This window comes from Lygodium microphyllum, chromosome 30, assembly GCF_053477565.2.
Source record: "Lygodium microphyllum isolate KBCC chromosome 30, Lygodium_microphyllum_v1.1.10, whole genome shotgun sequence".
Lineage (NCBI taxonomy): Eukaryota > Viridiplantae > Streptophyta > Polypodiopsida > Schizaeales > Lygodiaceae > Lygodium > Lygodium microphyllum.
This window is the reverse complement of record NC_141164.1, coordinates 83,343,928-83,364,269: the sequence shown is the minus strand read 5'-3', so window position 1 is coordinate 83,364,269 and position 20,342 is coordinate 83,343,928. Positions and strand designations below refer to the sequence as shown.

At 44.3% G+C, this 20,342-nt stretch overlaps 1 protein-coding gene across 1 annotated transcript in view; it reads left to right on the top strand.

Moving 5' to 3' along the window:
- The window catches only part of LOC148010056 (MACPF domain-containing protein At4g24290-like), a 39,183-nt gene extending 19,923 nt beyond the window's left edge, over positions 1-19,260 (top strand). Inside the window, exons 3-7 of the mRNA XM_087672724.1 lie at positions 2,225-2,414; positions 17,539-17,607; positions 17,952-18,135; positions 18,227-18,393; positions 18,473-19,260. Coding sequence (XP_087528850.1) covers positions 2,225-2,414; positions 17,539-17,607; positions 17,952-18,135; positions 18,227-18,393; positions 18,473-19,162 — 1,300 coding nt within the window. The 3' untranslated portion in view covers positions 19,163-19,260. The remainder of the gene's footprint in view (positions 1-2,224; positions 2,415-17,538; positions 17,608-17,951; positions 18,136-18,226; positions 18,394-18,472) is intronic.
- Positions 19,261-20,342: the final 1,082 nt, after the last annotated feature.

Below are 20,342 nucleotides of genomic sequence, written 5' to 3'. Positions count from 1 at the left end.
ATCCAGTTGGAAATGGATAAGCCAAATTAGTGGACCAACTAGAAGATGATAGGAAAGATCTATCAAGAGCGTTGAAACACTCAATTATTGTGGATGGATATCAAAGACCAAAGGGCATGGGATGGATACACAAGCAGATAGGGGTGGCTCAAAGAAGAGGAAAAGCCTCATAAAGTGGAAACCGTGAAAGAGCTCCTCAAGGTTTTAGGAACCCCCTTCTAAAATAGAAACGAGGGAATGTAGAACTGCATCACCAATCTAAGAAGCCCTCCCTCTAAAAGGATAGAGGGATCGGAGGGGGTACCACTATGGGAGTTGGTGGGGGATGGATGGAACTTGTAGGATGGGTGGGATGGATCTGAGGGGAATGGGTGGTGCAACGGGGAGATAGATGCCCAGGAGGATTGCTTAGCAGGAGGAGAGACATGGGAATGGAGCCAATAAAGACGATGCTCTTGATAACATATCCAAATGATGGCCCTTGAGGTAGCATCCTCCACAATGATGGCTTGCTTGGTGAAGATAATCTAGGTACCAAGTTGGTTAGTGTGGGGGAGTTTTGGCAATGGGGGAAATGGAAACAGCAAAACCTAGAGTTTCACAGTTTCGACCAGCTTGGGAAACGGGGTGGGGGGGAGGGGAGGAGTTTCAGATTTTACTCTTTCAGTTTTCATCAATATACTGATTATGCATGAGAATTGCATCTTTGCGGTTTAGGGAGAAGAATGATTGGGCATGGGAGTTGAGACAATCCCAAAGAGCAACCGAATCTGCAAAAGTCCTCAACTTGGGGTCTACAGTGGGCCATGGAATGGACAGTAACAAACTCCCAAATGTTGAAATGTTGAGTTTGAGGATGGCCTTAGCCTTGTAGCTTTAGAGGGAATAGTTGGTCCCATCCAAATTCTAGGACTTGGGAAGAGTGCGAAGGACTCAAACTGTATGACAAACATAGAGTGAATTATAGAACTCCAGATGAACGAATGAATGAATGATGTTGTATGCTGAATATGCTACAAGGGGCCTCAAACCTCCATTTCTGGAGGATGGGGGATGAGGTGAGCTGAGGAAGAAGTCTGAGACACTGATGTCAGCTCCGAGAGTGTGTCATACTCTATTTGGATCCCAAAACACAGCAGCAGCAATGATGTCTGATGATTTCAGATTAGGCAACAGCAGTGTAGGGAGCCCAAAATGCTGGAAATGCAGACCTGGCTGATTGAGTAGTGACATAAGCAGTCTGAATATGGGAAAATGACGGGGGGAACAGCAACGCAGTCTGCCAGGCAGTGAAATGCAGGTGTATAGCTGAAGAAGGCCCCCCCGTCAGCAGAATGCAGATACTGGGATGATGAAGACAGCTTGATGATGTTGTCTGAATGCTGGGCAACCTGTGTGATCAGCAAAACACAGGGTCCAACTGCCGCAGATGATGACAAAAAGCTGGGCGGGCTGTATCTGTGAAAAACAGAGCAGCAGAGGGTACAAGACTAGGTTTTAGACAGGTGGGTTGGCTAGAGGCGATGATAATGCAGCAGCAGGAGTGCTCTGAATCAGGTTGCCTGACCGATGAAGACCTTGTGGACTGATGGCAGCACTTTGAAGATACTCCACTAGTTTGGAGATCATGTCCTGATGGCGATGTGGCAACTTTCAAGTGAGAGGGAGAGAGCTGACGGTTGACTAGTGCAATGAGGAATGATGCACTAAACATAAACTCGTATTTATAGAGGATTGGGGGTGCATTTGTCCTATTGTCAAAAATGGACCATTTATTTTTGGTAATTTAGCATTAATTGCTTTGGCTGCCTTAAGGAGACTAAATTAGGGGTTAATGATGAGAATTACGATTAAGGGTGGATTTAGATGGCAGCAGGCCCAGGGGTCAACCTGTTTGGCTCTATGGCTAGGAGACGAGTCTAATGTTCGTTTCATTATGTTCCTTTTTATGTTTTTATGGCTTGTATTGTATCATGTATGCAAGTTGGACATTGATGGGTCTGTTTCATTTTATTTGTCTTTATGCTCTCAAGGGTGTGTCATATCATGCATGCAGCTTGGAGATCTATGAGGGAATCTCTCCCCCCCCCAAAACCACCACACACACACGCGCTGTGGAGGGAGGGAGTTTTTACAACTTTGAATAGTGCAGGTTTATTGGGAGCGGGGGGGTGGGGAGGGAGGGAAAAGAGAGAGAGCGCTCTTATAACTTTTCATAGTGCAGGTTTATTGAAAAATATGGGACTCACATAATTGTGGCAGTCAACATTGGAGGTCAAGATGTCTTATACTTGAAAGAAAGCAGTTCGTCATCCTTGTCAGCAAAAGAGATTCGACGACATTTGAAGCTTGCAGGAGACCAGTGTTTCACAGATGGTAGCAATAGCAGACTATTAGTCTCAAAAGAAAATGAGGTATGATGACATTGTATTTTCATTCTTAAATTTCCTTGATGTGCATGGTTTCAAGGTATACTACTTGTATCCATCTTGACAGGTAACTTAATATCTTTATGATTATCTCTAGCATTTAGATGACCCGTGCAGGGCTTTGTTTTGTCATGTGTCTCCTTTTTGGGGTTGAGAAAGACTTACAAAATGGCATGTGTAAAGAAACTATAGGGTGTGTAGGGAGAAACATACTGTATACAATAAACACTGTGACATAGAAACATTAGAAGTGAATGGAATATTGAATGATGTACAATGCTGATGCAATGGAGTGAGCCTCAAAGTTCCGTTTCTTTGGGATGGGTATTGATGTGCTAATCAGAGCTCAGAGATGACATCACTGTCCTGATTGATCAGGCAACAACACTTGTGGATGAGGATGCTCTGTGGAGGCAGTGAAATGCAGTCCTCCAGGTAGGCAGGATGTTGGAGAAGACATAGGCGATAATGGACAGCAACAGAGGGAGCAAACACAGTCCTCAAGAGCTGTAGGTGATGAAGATGATGAGGTAATCTTTGGGAATGGTGGCTGCTGTCAAGATAACTTTTGGGTACCCAATCTTGAGGAGAAAGCACAAAAGTACTGCTGAAGATCTGTCCGAATGAGTGGCTGCAATCTGGTGACTGCTGGGCAGCTCTTCAAGAGAGGAAACACAGATGTAGATTGCTGATGTAGGCCAGCTGCAGCAAAATGCAGGGGCTGAGCATGATGATGACAGCTCCCTGAGGATGTTTGAATGTTGGGAACTTGGGTGATTGGGTGGCAGCCACCTGACATGGGCTGACCTCCGGCTTTGTGGTTGGCAGCTTCAGACAGCTCCAAATGTTGGCAGCAGCAGCTCCAATAGGGCAGCATCCATCAATTGTTGGACAAAGATGTGAGATGAAGACAGGATCGAAGCTCAGCACAGAAATCAGTAGACTGTGAGAGTGAAGCACGACATCCAATGCAATAGACTGAAAGAGTGTAATTTGAAAGTACAAAGTACAACCCTTAAACCTTAGGGTTGTAAGGGGTGTTCACACCTGAACATGATAAGTGCCCGTAAGTGTGTGACATAAGCATATACGAAATAAGACAATTAAGTCTGGGGGAAAAAACCTCTCATACCGAGAGTAAAAAGTGCCCCAGTGTCCTATTGATCACCGACACTCCTATGTGAGCGTAGGCGTCAGTGAGGCGTAAGTGAGAAAACCCAACAAACCCCCCTAGAGTGAAGAGTGATTAAGAGTACAAGGATCATCCGCTACCAAAGGAGATCAAATTTAAAGCATCTTCAAATTTGTCACGAGGAAAAGCTTTGGTGAAGATGTCTGCCACATTACTGGTGGTAGGACAATAGACAAGGCTGATATTACCTGCATGTAGTCTTTCTCTGACAAAGTGATAATGTATCTCAATGTGTTTCGTGCGTGCATGAAACATTGGGTTCCGTGCCACTGCAATGGCACTCTGATTGTCAGTGAACAAAGAAGCAGGCTCTATAACAGATACATTCAGATCAGCTAGCAAACGTCTAATCCATACGCATTCAATTGTGGTAGTGAAAGCTGCCTTGTATTCAGCTTCACATGACGATGTGGTAGCAGTGGATTGTTGCCAAGATACACAAGTACCTTGCAAGTAATGGAAGACACGCTTAACAGCTTGCCAATGTGACATGCGTGGTTGATGCATATATTTGCTTAGGGCTGAAACTGCAAACTGTATGTCCGGCCTAGTGTTGCATAGGTAAATAAGACATCCAACTGCTGGAGCATATGTGTGTATATCAAACAAATCACTATCATCATGTAATGACAGCTTTAGTCTAGGTTCCATTGGTGTATAGATTGGCTTGTAATCCTGTAAGCCAAACTTCTCAAGAAGTTTACCAATGTATCTTGACAGTGATAACCCAATACCTCTAGCATAATGTATGAACTGAATGCCGAAGTAATAATGCAAAGACCCCAAGTGTGACATATCAAAAGTTTGCTGTAAATTTTGTTTAAATGTTGAAATCTGATCAGCATGTGTCCCTGTAAGCAAGAGATTATCAACATATAGATAGATGATCAACATGGATTCCCCCTCTTTACATACGTAAAGGGTAGACTCAGATGAGCTGTTTATGAACCTTTGGCTAAGCAAGAAAGCATCTATCTTTTCATACCAAGCTCTAGGAGCTTGTTTCAAGCCATATAAAGCTTTTTTCAGCTTGCAAACCAAGTGTTCCGAGCCCTCAGCTGCAAAACTAATGGGCTGTTGTACATATACTTCCTTATGAAGTTTCCTATGTAAAAATGTAGTTTTAATATCCAACTGATGCCCAGTCCATTCATAATGGCCAGCCAAAGCAACCTTAGACCTGATCGTCGTCATGCGGGAAGTAGGAGAAAATGTCTCCTCATAGTTAATGCCTTTCTTTTGTGCATAGCCTTTAGCTACAAGCCTTGCCTTATATTTGTCAATGGATCCATTTGCATTCCGTTTCAGCTTGTAGACCCATTTTGTTCCAATGGCTTTCTTCCCAAAGGGCAAAGACACCAAATCCCATGTTTGATTCTTAGTGATAGAATCCAATTCAGCTTGCATTGCTGCCATCCAATGCACACTCTGTTGTGCATCCTCAAAACATTCAGGCTCCTCATCATCAATTGTGCTTGCTGCAATAACAAACTCCATGGTATGTGCAGTATCATGCATACGAGCTTGCCTTCTAGTACGACCAGCCACGGGTGCATCTAGATGACTATCTTTCATAGTATGTAAATACCATCTAGGCATTTGTCTTGCCTCCTAAATGTGCATGAGGTCTTATTGAATTTCAGTTTCAGCTCTTTGCTGAATATTCAGATCAGCCAATGGCTGATTTTCTACATTTTCCAAAGGAGCAGCTGGCTGAACATAGAGTTCACTTGCTGAAACTCTAGCTGAATCACCAAATGTAATGGGCAACAGCCCTTAAAATACATCACGGGCAGCTTGATATGTGTCTAAACTAGCCAGGTACAATTATGATTTTTCATCAAATAATACATCCCTGTTGATAAACACCTTTTTAGAGATAGGATCATAGAGTCTGTAGCCTATGCTCTCACTACTATATCCCACAAAAATGCATTTGATAGCCTTGTTATCCAACTTTTTTTTGAGTATGTAACCGGCCTGTTCACTGGGAAGGGCGGTAGTGTACAACCAAAATAAATAAATGCTTTCACCCAATTTAACAGTCGCCCACTTTACCTGAATTTAAAGACACAGAATCAAGAAGACATACAGGAAGCTAGAATGCTCCTGTTGTCACACAGACACCTTGTTGGCCCCTAAGTTAGGCGCCCCTTGCGGTATTTCTTTATTTTTAAAAAGAGGAAAAATACAATGGGCTGTCTTTCACCTATTCTAGGTGAAATTTGGTAGCATAACAGTACAATTACTAACCCAAAACAAGCCGACCAGGAGGGGAAACTCTGCCCAAGTCTGAATCTTTTGGTTGGAGTGCAGAATTGACCATTTCAACCTGCTGTATTTACTGGTTCAGACCTGTTCTGAAACCTGTTTACAACTCATACTATTCCCTGTATTGTTCAGCCCACTGTAATTATTGGTTCAGACCTGTTCTGACACCTGTTCTCAGCTCATTTTGTTCCCTGCACTGTCCTGCATCATCTGGGCCAAGTGCCCCTTGATTCTGACATCAATTGGGCTCTGAAATAACCTCTGAACAGTCCAGAATCAGTACTGATTTAGTGCTGATTCAGACACTTGCTTGGTGAGATTACCGCCCTCACCTGTCCTTGCTGGGAACTGCAAACAACTGCTCCTGTTCCTGGAGAAAGGAGGCTCTTGCCTCATGCAAAAACAGCATATTCCACACAGCTGTACCTGAATCAGAAGAAAGGCCCTTGATTCTGCAGCATAACCATACTGTCAGGGAGAGAAAGAGAGAGAGTAGGAAGCAAGCTCAAGCCTCTGTGCATCATAGACAAGGTAGATCAGCTCTCAAGAGCTCTCCATCTGTAGCAATCCATCTCCCTTTCACAAAAATGAGCCCCCCATGCATTGAAACTCGTTTTTGTGCTGCCCTCTATCTCTCTTTTGGGAATTTATGCCCAAATTGTGACACATGGTATACATGTAACAATTTTCCTGTTTAAACCTTTCGGTCTAAAATTCTTCATCCTCGGTTCAAAATTTGACCTCGGCACAGAACAGAGGGTTAATCCTCGTACAAAAACGAAGATAATGACGCGAACAGATTCTGAGGTCCAAAAATAGTAACTCCCTAAATTTTAGGAGTTGCTTCCATTGCATCCCCACTAGTCTTCTGACCATCTTTGTAGACTATGGCTACATCGAAATCTATAATGTAGCTCAATTGAAAGTGAATTTCCACTGATGACCCCACATGGACTAATCTCTTGAAGATTTGTCCATCTTCACTTTAAACTAGTCTCTTCCAGGCTAGTTCTTCAACACACTTGTCCATATACACTTTCACAAGTCTCTTCCAGGCTTGTCAATCTACAGTACCATCAATCTCTTCCAGACTTATACTGGACCTTAACTGTCCAGTCTTGACTCACTAGACATTCGTGTCCATTTCACATACTGGCCATGCAACTCAGGCGTTTAGATTTCAAGAGGGATCCTTCCAAAAAGAAAAACCAAATAAAATATGTAATAAAGAAATCAACAAAAAGAAACTAGTTGTCACAGTCTTGTGATAGAGTACCTGTGGAATGTGTGCATATGCAAGGCACCCAAAGGTATGAAAGTGTCCAACAGAAGGTTTCTGACTGTTCCAAGCCTCAAAAGGTGTAATTTTTTCAATGCTTTGGTGGGGCATCTGTTCAAAACATGGCAAGCACACATAACGGCTTCCATCCAAAAACTGTGTGGCAAACTCTTTGCTTTCAGCATACATCTAGCCATCTCCATGAGTGACCGATTCTTCTCTGCAACCCCATTCTGCTATGGAGTATTAGCAGTAGTGAAATGATGGACAATGCCCTTTTGCTTCAAAAAAGAATTCAGCATAAAGGACATGTATTCCTCCCCTCAGTCTGAACGGAGAGTCTTAATTTTACAATCAAACTGGTTTTCAAGAAGTGCAATAAAAGGCAAGAATGCATCATACACTTCTGACTTTTTGACCAAAGAGTAGACCCAACAAAATCGAGTAAAGTCATCAATAAAAGTCTCAAAATAGTAACATCCTCCCAATGACTTTGTCTGTATAGACCCATATACATCTGAATGCACTAACTGCAACTTGGTTGTTGCTCTAAAAGCAACATTACGGGGAAACGAAAAACGAAGCATTTTTCCCAAATACATCCTTTGCACAAGTGCTCAGGAGTGTCAGAGTGCAGCGGTGCGGAAGCGTAGGACTGAGAGAGAGAGAACGCAGAGAGAAGAGAGAGAGAGACAGTGAAGATCTGCTGTATAAAGTGTGCTGTATACAAAGATATGCAGATATGTACACGGGCGCAGTGCGCTGGACTCCGTGTCTCCACCTCGACGATGCAACCTGCTGTTCACCTTGAAGTCCGCTACAGTCTGCACGATCTCTTGTCTGAAATTGCGAACAAAGACGGAATTTGCGCGAGCCACCAGCCTGTAATCTGCGAGCAGAAGAATGTGTGCAAAAGGGTGAAAACTGGGCTATAAATAGGCAGCCGACTGTCAGAAACAGGTCGGCAGTCCGACTGTACAGTCCGACTGGCTGCCCGACTAGCTGCTCTGATCGCTAACACCCCCTCTCAGAGCCTGGGCGGGGCAGAAGCGTGAGGGATCTGGCATGTCTCTGAAGTTGAGCCTGGGGAAGTGCCTTTGTAAACAAATCTGAAAGATTGTCCTCCGTCTTGCAGTACTCCACAGCGATGGTCTTAATCAGAAGCTTCTCTCTGATGAAGTGGTATTGGGTTTCTATGTGCTTTGTCCGGGCATGGAAAACAGGATTCCTTGCCAAGGCAATGCAACTCTCATTGTCGCATTGTAGCAAAGTAGGACGAGTTTGGGGGCAGCCAAGCTCCTCCAACAATCTCCGAAGCCACACAGCCTCACATGTGTGGTGGAAGACGTGGCCCGATACTCCGCCTCAGTAGACGAAAGGGCTACCGTGGGCTGCTTCTTGCTACTCCATGAGATAACACCGGCACCCAAGGTAAAATAATAACCTGTAGTAGACCGCCTGTGGTCCACATCACCGGCCCAATCCGAGTCGCTCCAACCTGCAAGAACAAGATCAGAACCACCTGTGCTTGCTGGATAATGAATCCCTAAATCAGACGTCCCCCTCAAATACCGAAGTATCCTCTGGGCAGCCTGCCAATGCACCGTCTGAGGTTCACTCATGAACCCTGCCAAGAGCCCAATAGCAAAACACAGATCAACACGAGTGTTGAGGAGCCAAATCAATGATCCAATCAACTGACGATAGCGGGAAGCATCCACCATGGGAGAAGCTGAATGGGAAGTGGCCTTCCAGTTCGGATCCATAGGAGTAGAAAGGGTCCGACAATCCTCCATCGCAAAAGAAACCAAGAGCTCCTGTACATATCTTTGCTAAGAGATGAAAATCCCCCCCCGAGACTGATAAATCTCATGGCCCAAAAAGAAACGGAGTAGACCCAATTCCGTCATCTTGAACGTCTGATGTAAAGCTGCCTTCGTCTCTTTGACCTGTGCATGATCACCTGTGACAATCAAATCATCAACATACAACACAAAAAGCATACAACCAACCTCGGAAGTGTGGACATAAAGCTGCGGATCGGCCTTGGAACGCCGATATCCCAACTGTGACTGAAGGAACGAATCAATCTTCTCGTTCCATGCACGCGGAGCCTGCTTGAGGCCATACAAGGCCTTCTTCAACCTGTAGACTTTCCCATCTGAAGATCCAAAGCCAGGAGGCTGCTCGACATAGATCTCCTCCTTCAAATCACCATTGAGGAAGGCCGACCTCACATCCAACTGGTAGACAGGCCATCTCCTATGGCCAGCCAAGGCAAGAACAGCTCGAATAGTCGCCATATGAGCAGTGGGGGCAAAAGTGTCATGACAATCAATCCCTGGGCGCTGTGCAAAATCTTTAGCAACAAGGCGAGCCTTGTGCTTGTCCAAAGAACCATCACTAAGGTACTTGGTCTTGAAGACCCATTTGACGCCAATCACCTTCTTATTCGGGGGGCGTGGCATGAGTGACCAAGTGCCATTCCTCTCAATAGCCTCCAACTCTGCTTCCATAGCTTTCTTCCATGGTGCGGACTGTAAAGCCTCCTTCACGGAGGTGGGCTCTCGATCCTGCATAACACGGGTCATCAAACAATAGTTAGAGCAAACAAGCTCCGAAGAATGTGCCTAGTGCCGCCGTGATCACCGCGGATCATCCTGTAGTCCCCACTCCTCAGAGACCCCCTCGATCCCTGAATCACGGAGTGTGTCATGGGCCCAACGAGGAGGAGGTCGGACCTCTCCTCGTCTCTCTCCAGCAGCTGAAGACTCTGGGATATCCACCGGTGGTAACTCCTCGGGGGTGACCGGTGGAACAGTAGACTCTGTATCAGAAACAGAATCGGAATCAAAAGGCGCGGGCTCCAAAGGAACTGTTGCGAGAGCCCAACTTTCCCTTGGATCTCCAAGAACGGGATGCTCCACACCCGCTACTATGGCCGGAACCTCCACGAACCGCATATCTCGACTGGTGTACACATCTCGCTTGACGGGATCATACAAACGATAGCCTTGGGACTGGGAGCTGTAGCCAACAAACACCTGTCTTCGGAAAGCTGCTTCCAATTTATCACGATGAGCCTTGGGAATGTGAACATAGGCATCACACCCAAAAACCCTAAAGTAAGAAACATCGGGCTTAGTCCCAAAGTAGGCCTCAAAAGGTGTCATCCCATCAACGGCCGAAGTGGGGGATCGGTTAAGGATGTGGACTGCAGTAGCCACAGCCTCGGCCCACAGAAACTGAGGTGTTTGTCGGTGCTCCATCATGGTGTGCGCCATCTCGATCACACTTCGGTTCTTCCGTTCAAAAATGCCATTTTCTTGAGGAGTGTTGGTATTAGCAAACTCTTGGTATACCTTTATCTGCACAAAAACGAGCAAACTCATTAGAAACAAATTTACCATCCTTGTCGGATCGCAAGATCTTCAATCTCCGGCCTGACCGGTTCTCCTCAAAGAGAAGCCAATCCTTGAAGTGGGAGGAAGCTTCTGACTTCAATGCCAAGAAATAGACCCATGTCATCCTGCTATAGTCATCTACGATCAACATGAAGTACGAGCTCCCTCGCAAGGACTCGTTCCTCATAGGGCCACAAAGATCCGTAGATACAAGCTCCATCAGTGAAGTAGACCGCCGTAAAGATGTGTTGGGAATTGCATCCCTTTGCTGTTTCCCACGAATGCAGGAGACGCATGGCTGCTGGCTCACCACTATGTCCGGCAACCCTTGAACCAGTTGTCCACGTGACGCCCTCCGAAGATAAGCATAGTTGAGGTGACCGAACCGAGCATGCCATAGCTCTGACTATGTCTGAGAGGTAAGAAGAAGAATAGAGAGGGCGGTAGAAGACTTCAATTTGTAGATGCCATTCTCCTCATATCCTGATGAGAGAACCTTCCTTGACCCACGATCAAGGACTCGCACCGAATCACTGTCAAACTCCACCAAAAGTCCAAGGGAACAAATCTTATGAACTGACAGAAGATGATACTCTAAACATGGTACATGCAAGGCCTCTGAGGTATGGGTACCTCCACGTCCATCTAGAATAAGCTGCATCTCACCCCGTCCTGCAATAGACACTGAAGAGCTATCTCCAATGAGAATCTGCCCACGCGAAGGTCGCAACTGGGCAACACCATCTAATGAAGGAGTCATGTGCCGGGAGGCACCACTATCAACGATTCACTCTCGAGCCTGGGGAGCCGTCATCGCAGCATCAGAAGTTTTCGGTGTAGAGTCCTCAATGACAGCTAGATGAAGAAACGCAGCTGATGAGGGTGCAGCCACCGGTCCAGAATCCTTCGTGTTCTTCTTGTTGGTGTCCTTCTTGTCTTTGTCAGGACAATCCTTCTTCCAATGGCCGGTTTTTCCACAAATATGGCATGTGGATTCTTTGTCCTTGTCCTTGTCCTTCTTTGACTTGTTATCCCCCTTCTTCTTCTTTTGGTCATTTTCCTTCTTCTGAGAGGCTTGACCTGTCAGTGCCTCCGACTTGGAAGTAGTTTGTCCCTTCAATTGTTCCTCTTGGTCCAAGACCATAGGAACCAACTCTTCCCACCGAAGAGTGGACTCTCGCCCTGAAGCAATGAGGGCGGAGTAGAAAGCACCGAATCGTGGCGGCAACTGGGAAAAGAGTGTGATTGCCATGTCTTCGGAGGAAATCGGCTTTCCCGCATTCTGAACCTGCATCTGAAGCTGTCTAAGCTTGTTGATGTGCTCCCGCAATGAAGAAGACTTGTTCACGGACGGACAAGGTCCGCATCTGCACCTCCAAAGAAACCCGCTTCATAAGGGTCATCCGGTTATACATCTGATCAAGCTCCAGCCATATCTCCCGAGCAACCGTCAAGTGCTCGATGTGGGCTATCACGGCTGTAGTACAAGATAGAAAAAGAAAGGAACGAATCCTGGCATTCAGTTTGTCCCAGTGAGACTGTGCCTTGGCCAACTCCGCACAAGCATCGGAAGAGAGTTTGGACTCATCTCTCACCGAGGGCCGGTCGATCTCCTCCTGTACAAGCTCCGCCAAATCGTAGGACTCAAGAATGGCTAACATCATCACGCGCCAGATGCGATAGTTGTCGCCATCGAGCTTTTGATCTGTGGGAAGAGCCGGTAAGACAGGCACCTTCCGGTCCATAATCGTCTGGAACTCCAAGTCAATCTCTGTAGACATCTTCACCTATAATGCCTTCACAAACGCAAAAGCAGCCCCCTCTGACTGTGAAAGCTCAGCTTGCTAGGGCTCTTCCGTGTCCCGAAACTTCTTCACCCGTTGGAGGCGATGAAAAAAGCAAAACCTGCACTTGAAAGCTGAAAACTCAAATTCCCTCCTCGTCAAACAGCAGTAAACAGCAGCAAATCCACCACCTGGACTCCTTTCCTGCGCGCCCACGCTCGCTTCAGCCTTGTTCCAAGGCGCAGCCCTCTTGCCTGCCCTCAAACGCTGAAAACGCAGCCTTGTGTTGTGATGAAAACTCCTCTTCAGGTTGGTTTTGCACTCAGTCAGCCCTACTACACTGCTCTGATACCATGTCAGAGTGCAGCGGTGCGGAAGCGTAGGACTGAGAGAGAGAGAACGCAGAGAGAAGAGAGAGAAAGAGACAATGAAGATCTGCTGTATAAAGTGTGTTGTATACAAAGATATGCAGATATGTACACGGGCGCAGTGCGCTGGACTGCGTGTCTCCACCTCGACGATGCAACCTGCTGTTCACCTCGAAGTCCGCTGCAGTCTGCACGATCTCCTGTCTGAAATCTGCGAACAGAGACGGAATGTGTGCGAGCCACCAGCCTGTAATCTGCGAGCAGAAGAATGTGTGCAGAAGGCTGAAAACTCGGCTATAAATAGCCAGAATGAGGGCGCATCAAATAGGCAGGTCGGCTGCATTAAATGCAGCCGACTGTCAGAAACAGGTCGGACTGCCACGTGGCAGTCCGACTGTACAATCCCCGACTGCAGTCCGACTGGCTGCCCGGCTAGCTGCTCTGATCGCTAACAAGGAGATCTCTCCAGTAGAGGTAATCCATCTAGCATCTGTGTGCGCTGTAAGAGCATCAAGCTGCCAAAGTTCACATGCCCCATGCTAGCATGCCATAACTCTGCCTGTATCATAGCAAGAGTAAGAGTGGATGTCAACCTTGCACCCGAGTAGATGGAAGAGGATGAAAGAATGGAATATACTCCGGATCCCTTTCTTCAACAGGGGTCCATCCTTGATGGAGGTCTCGAGACGGCCGTGCAACGTCATCAGACTTATGCGCAAAATCTGAAGAGAGAAAGTCATGTATACCTTCATTAAATAGCTTTTCTTGAAGGGAAATCCTTCGGTCGAGCTTCTTAATCTTCTTTTGTCTGTAAGCCATGATCATGTGATATTCTTTATCAGACAACTTACATAACTTTGTTTCTTCCTTGTGGTCAGAAGTGTCTTTCACTATATCGGAACTTTGTGGAGCAAGCTCGTCTGCCCACTCTCTCTCGGTTCTCGGCATAGATGTTTCTGGAGACTAAATTGGTGGTGTTGTGTTCGAAGTCATTTGAACCTACTGTTGCTCTTGCTTTTGCGGAGAGCTTTCAGATCAAGGCCTGGGTTTCTCTCAGAGAACCTTGCTTTGATACCATGTAAAGAAATACCCTAACACAGAAACATAAACAGAAACCATATGACCAAGCAGAGACTGATAAAAGAACATAGCTAGGTTTAGGGTAACTCAGAGACAATGAACACAGAAAATAAATGAAGTGATATGATTGTTGAATATACAATACTCATGTAGCAAACACACTATGCAGTGAATGAATACTGAACCTCGAACTCTTGTATCTCAAGGATCAAGGCAGGGGTAATGAGTTGGAGAGTGTGTTGTACTTTGAATAGATCCCAAATCGCAGCAAGGCAACCGCTGGATGTTGACCGCCAGCAAACGCAGCTAAGGAAGGTTGGATCTGATGATGCAGACAACAGTGCAAGAGAGAGAAAGACTAAAAACGCAGGTGAGGAGAGAGAAAACTAACAACGCAGGTGAGGGAAGAGATAGACTAAAAATACAGGTGCAGGAGAGAAAACAACAAACACAAGCAGTGGAGAGAGAAAATTTGTTGCAACAGGCTAAGGAGAGAGAAAAACAGCAGCGACAGTAGGGAGGAGAGAGAAAACTAAGCAGGCGGCAGCTGGAGAGTGATCAGCAACAATCGCTCTACTGTAAACAGCTGCAAATTGTAGGTGGAAGGCTGGAAACAGGTGCCAAACTATAGATGACAGCAAGGGGCAGCCGAGACTGCGATGTTTTCCGTGAAAGGGGTATGGGCAGCAAGCTGAAAACACGTGAAACTTGCAAAAACGAGATCTATCATTGAATGGAGGGTAACATACTTATTTATAGAAAGTTTGGGCCCTCCCAAGTGGGTTTGTGCTTATGGGACATTGATACTCTCTAGGAACACATTTCTTTTAAATAAACAAGGTTACTTCATTAATTAAGCATGTTGAAACCAGTTTTCCTTCTGTGGATGGGTGGTAAATCCTTGATTACAATAGCAACAAACAATAAATGCAAATTTGAAAATACAATTTACCTATTGATCTTGGACAATACACACTTGATTGGGCCCAAAATTGGCTCCCCTTTCGGTATTTCTTTAGCTTTATTGAAGAAGAAGTTTATTTACAATGGGATTCTCTCGATCCCTTTCGCAATCCAAACTCCCCTTGTTGTCCAAAGTGACCAGTAAGTCTTCAATTTGATTTGCCCCTTGATTCGGGCACTTAATTGGCCTTCACCCACTTCATAGACGAGATGGAAATGCTCCAAATTCAATGGCTGGCTAGTTCTCCACTTGAATTTAGCTGAAATACACCTTCAGCCCTGAAAAATTTAAGTCTTGGAGCTTCCAATTTTTGGCATGCTTTCGGAGGCTGCTGCTAAACCCTAATTTCTGCTGTAAATTAGGGTTTACAGTAGAGAAGTTTGCAATTTCTCGGGCTCCAAGGATCCAAATGCTGAGATCTTTGGAACAAGGTTGTGAAATGGCTGGGAGATGAGAGAGAAAACTGTAGAGAGAGAAAATTCAGAGTTTTGTCGTGAAGAATGACCGAAAATCAATCAAATGCAGTTGTTGCCTTGCCTCTACAGCATTAAATATTGTCGCCTATAGCTGAGACATCCAAATCAGTTGTTAGCTTGTACCTGGAAACAATCGCCCAATTGTGGAGGGTCCGAATCTGCAATCGCCTCCTCAAAACTCACTTGTGGCTGGGTGCAATGGCTGAAAATAGGCTGGCCATGGCTGCTCACAGCTCTCCCACCTTTGGTACAGTAAGAATTCTCTTGTTTTTCTTCTTCTTCAACATTTTACCAGCCTATATGGGCAAGTTTGCCAAGTAGCAGCCTTCCCAAATGGTTTTTTCAACATTATCCATCATTAAATATTAATTTTTAGCCTTTAATTACTGAAAATTAATCTAATAATTATTTCGGTGCCTAGAAAAATAATCTGACTGGCCAATAATGAAATTGGCTAGGCATCTTCCACTCCCAAGTCTCTCTGTGTCCATCTTTGACCATTAGATCGGTGTTAGGTACCATTAAACACATCTCTAGTGTCACCAACTGACACTTACGGTCAAATGAATGACCTAGGCCAACAATTGACACCAAATACCACCAAGTACTTGTGCAACATAACTCGTAGCAACTTTTGCCTTTGACACCTTACGATTTTCTCGGGTCACGGGCTCATAAATTTATTCTAACCCTAGTTACACCTCACATGTGCAACATTTTCTTAATCATGTGATTAAAAATTAATCCACATGTTAAGTGAGGTTTCAAAAATACATGTCCTCATGACACATGTTTTGGGGCTGTTTAAGCTAATGCATTTTTAGCTCAATAACATGTACCCAAAGAGCTTCGTGGAAAGCTTGATGATAAAGTAGTAAAATGCATTTTTGTTGGGCAAGCAAAGGGTACAAGCTATGTGACCCTTTCATATGCAAGTTTTTGTGAGTAGAGATGTTATGTTCTTTGAAAATTCAGCATATATGCATGTTGAATTTGAAATGCCAGCCACTTCAGACTCTGGATGTATTTTGAGGGTCTTCTTCCATACGCTTTTGGCTCAGGGGTTGATTATACTGCAGAAAATCAGCAATTACAGCATGTTGAACATGCTTCACTTGCCCCACATCAGTCTCTAGTTGATCTAGTTTGTCCTAGGGTAGTGGATGACTCAATTGTATAAGAAAGGGCTGCTATACACAGCCAAAACAATCCCTAGATGGCTGTTACAGACACTTAAAGAGTGTTGTATTGATGCTCCTTTATCTTACTGTACATGTTTAGGTGCTAGAATTGCAAAGGGGCAGCACAACTTGTTGATACAAGCCATCTTAGTGCTGATGAGGAAGCATATGCTTTAGCCAATACTCTTTTGGATGAGGATGAACCAACATGTTTTGAGGATGCATGACAGGATGTACATTGGGTGCAAGCCATGAGTGATGAAATGCGCTCTATTGAAGGGGGAAAAAAAACTTGTCAGTCTAGTGAGGGGGTTTGTCTCGCTCTTTACAAGAACACACAGAGTTGGCTAGCTTGTTAAGGCATAATCAGCTAGAATTGGTGAATTTCCCTTTCGACACATCTTTCGCCTTGGACGAGTCATCTAGATTGATAAGGCATAATGAGCTAGATTTGGCAAATAGCCCTTTTGACACAGCTTTCAGCTTGGATGAGCCATCTAGATTGATAAGGCATAATGAGCTAGAATTGGCAAATTGCCTTTTGACACAGCTTTCAGTTTGGACAAGTCAAAGGAAGTGTACACCATCATCATAAATGTTCTCATGCCTTATTTGACTGGACAGGGTGTGATTATATTAGCAAAATCCTTTGGTCTAAGTTGCTTCAGCTTGGGAAAAAGTTGGTAATTTCTCCTTGATTATAGAGTGTAAGCAAATTTCCTTTGGCACACTTCTTCTTGCTTACTTGCCACAGATCGACAGTTGGGTTGTAATGAGAATTTTCATATGTTGAACAAGGATGCCATGAAGGAGAACTTCAACTTTCTTCTCTCTGCTACAAAGTAGGTGTGCACTCTGTATAACAATGAAATAGCAGGCAGTTTCATGAAAAGACAAGGCAATTTTTTTTTTTTTGGGTGTAAATTATTATCTGTGCTTTCTGTGGAATAGCCTTTTCATTGCCAAGTCTTGCTACTGCCACAACTCGGGTCCATACTTGAAGTTGAAAACAGTTTGTTCTTGGCATTGCTATCATAACACATTGATATTATGATGGCTGAAAGGTCTGTTAACTGTGTTACTTTCTAAAATGTTTTCCAACTTTTGCAGATGTACTCATTGACATCTCAAGCATCTGTGGCTCATATGCATAGTGCACAACTTTTCATAACCAACAAGGTGAGCTTGGAGACGATCTGCATCGTGTGGTGCTTGTTCTGGTTCCGCTATATGAGAGATGCAAGTAGACCCTGGTTATGAAGTAAACTTTGTCGTGCACTTATCGGAGGTTTCTTTATTTAGAGCCATTCGGTTGTTGGAATTACTACTTAAAAAGAGTCTTTTATCAAAGTTTATTTCATTTCAAAGCATGGAAAAATGTTCCTTTTCCTTTGGATGTCTTTTTGGGCTATAAGCAACCGAGGAAAATCATCCAACTCCAAAGTAATGGATGAGATAGTTGTCTGTTTATTTTATTTGGGTTGTTGATTGAAGCAGAGCTATGTGCTCTTTGATCACTGCAGGATGTGACAATAATAGGTCGAAGAAGAGGAGGAAATCCTTTATCGAAGTCTCATAATGAATGGCAAGACACTGTCAGTTTGTCCCCTGATGCAATATCCATGTCTTTTGTCCCAATCACATCTCTGATTACAGGAGTTTCTGGCACTGGCTTTTTACAACACGCTATCAACCTTTATTTACGATGTAAATATTTTGTCTGTATCTCTCTGTGTTTGCCACGGCCAACAACAATTGGTCAATTTATGACCTTCAGCTGTTTTTCTTTCAAGGGCAGATAAACCTCCAGTGGAGGATTTAAGGTACTTCCTCGACTTTCAAGTTCCTAGGCAGTGGATCCCAGAGTACAATGAGTTACCCCTTGGACTTCTGCGGATTCGAGGCATCCCACCATCTTTGCAGTTCAGTCTGATGGGTCCCAGGCTATTTGTTAATACTACTGAGGTTGGTTCAAACAATTATTATGGTAACTCCTCCTGGGCAGTTAAGAAATTTCTATTGAAAGTTCCATCCAAACTTGCAGGTAGCAGTCTCAAGGAGGCCTGTGACTGGTATACGTCTATACTTAGAAGGTAAAAGGAGCAACAGGCTTGCCATTCATCTACAACATCTTTCAGTTCTACCTCGAACTCTAGATCAATTTTGGAATGAAGAAATCCATATTGAAGAGCCAAGGTGGCATGGTTCTGAAGGATCAGACAAAAAATGGTTTGAACCTGTGCAGTGGAAGAGCTTTTCTTGTGTGTGCACACAACCTATCAAATTTCAAGGTGAATGGAAAAATGGAAAGGATGGTGTTTTTGTAGTGACAGGTGCAAAGCTCGAAGTCAAGTCATATGGCCTAAAAAATGTCTTGCATCTTAGATTGCTGTTCACAAAGATCCCAGGATGCATGATCCAGGCATCACGATGGGACCAGCCTCCTGCATCTCAGAAATCAAACTTCTTTTCTTCCATTACCAGCACCTTTTCATCAACAGCAAAAGCAGGCAAGAGGGGCTCTCCTGCTGTGCTGGTAGATTCTGCGGTGTTTCCTGGTGGGCCACCTAAGCCTGTACAAAGCTCAAAGCTTCTCAAGTTTGTAGACATGACTGAGTTAACACGAGGACCTCAAGACATCCCTGGCCACTGGATAGTCACTGCTGCTAAACTGGACTTGGACAGTGGAAAAATCTCCATGAGGGTCAAGTACTCTCTGCTCAGTTTTATGTAAACAGAGGATGCACTGGTTACAGCAGTCTGTGTAATATCTATCTAGAAGCTTCTGTAATCAAGTTTTATAATGTAAAGTGCATGTATTATGCTTTAATATTGAGGCTGCCTGTGTATTAGTAGCTCTGATGGTCCATCAGTTTAAATTAAAATCTATAATTCCTCAAAGAGGAGATTCATAAATACCAGAAACTTAATGTCTTGCACATTGTGATGTTTTATATAGAACATCAACAGAGGGCAGTAACGTTACTCTGTAAGGCAGGCTGATGTATGATCGTGTTGTCCTATTTTACAGCTTTTGTTATAAGTAAAAGAGCTATGGGAAACAACTAAAACTGATCACTCTGAAAAATAAATGAGTATGTGCATTAAAGCGGGAAGTATTATTTGTCAAAATAGATAGCACCCTTTGCTGAACAGGAAGGTGGTGTCACATTATGAGGTGGAAAACACAAGTATACAATAGCTATTTTAACTACTAGGTACTTGCAAATCGAACATTGAAGCATCAAAACGAAGTTAAGTTTTAAGATACAGGGCAAGCATCCTGATGCAGCCATTTACATAGGCGAGCTCATGTAGGATAGTTGAGGTGTGGATGAGGTCATGGCCATGAAGGCCCTTTTCTATAAGCACAAAGGAACATGTACCAGCTGCTTGCTTCAGTCTCCTTTTGTGGCAGCAGTGGCTAGTGGGAATCCACTTTTCTGGGTGTGAATGATCGATTTTCTTCTTACTCTTTGTGGCTTCATCTCTGCAACTTTTAAGTGTCAGCATGTATCCCAAGAGCTGTATGTGGCTTTCCAGGGATAAATTTACAAAAATGCTTAAACAAGTGTCAGGATCTACAAGCTTTTGTTAGAATGGTCACTTGTGTTGAAACAACACTGTATATAATAAACCTTGACACTTGTATACAGGCCTTACAAGCTCTACAAGCATTGTATAGAGGAGTCACTTGTCTTGAAACAACACTTTTGAAACTGTAAGTTGTGTGAAGGCCTCCTAATAAACTTTAAAGCTGCTAGACTCTGCCATAAATGTTTTCCTCACTGTTTGAGGCAGTGAGAGGAACTAGCCCATGGAGGTCCATCTAACCATGGTGCATGAAAGTCCTTAGGCTCTGCCTTCACCCTTCAGTTTGTTTATTCTATGTCATGCTTGTGCATATAACGCAA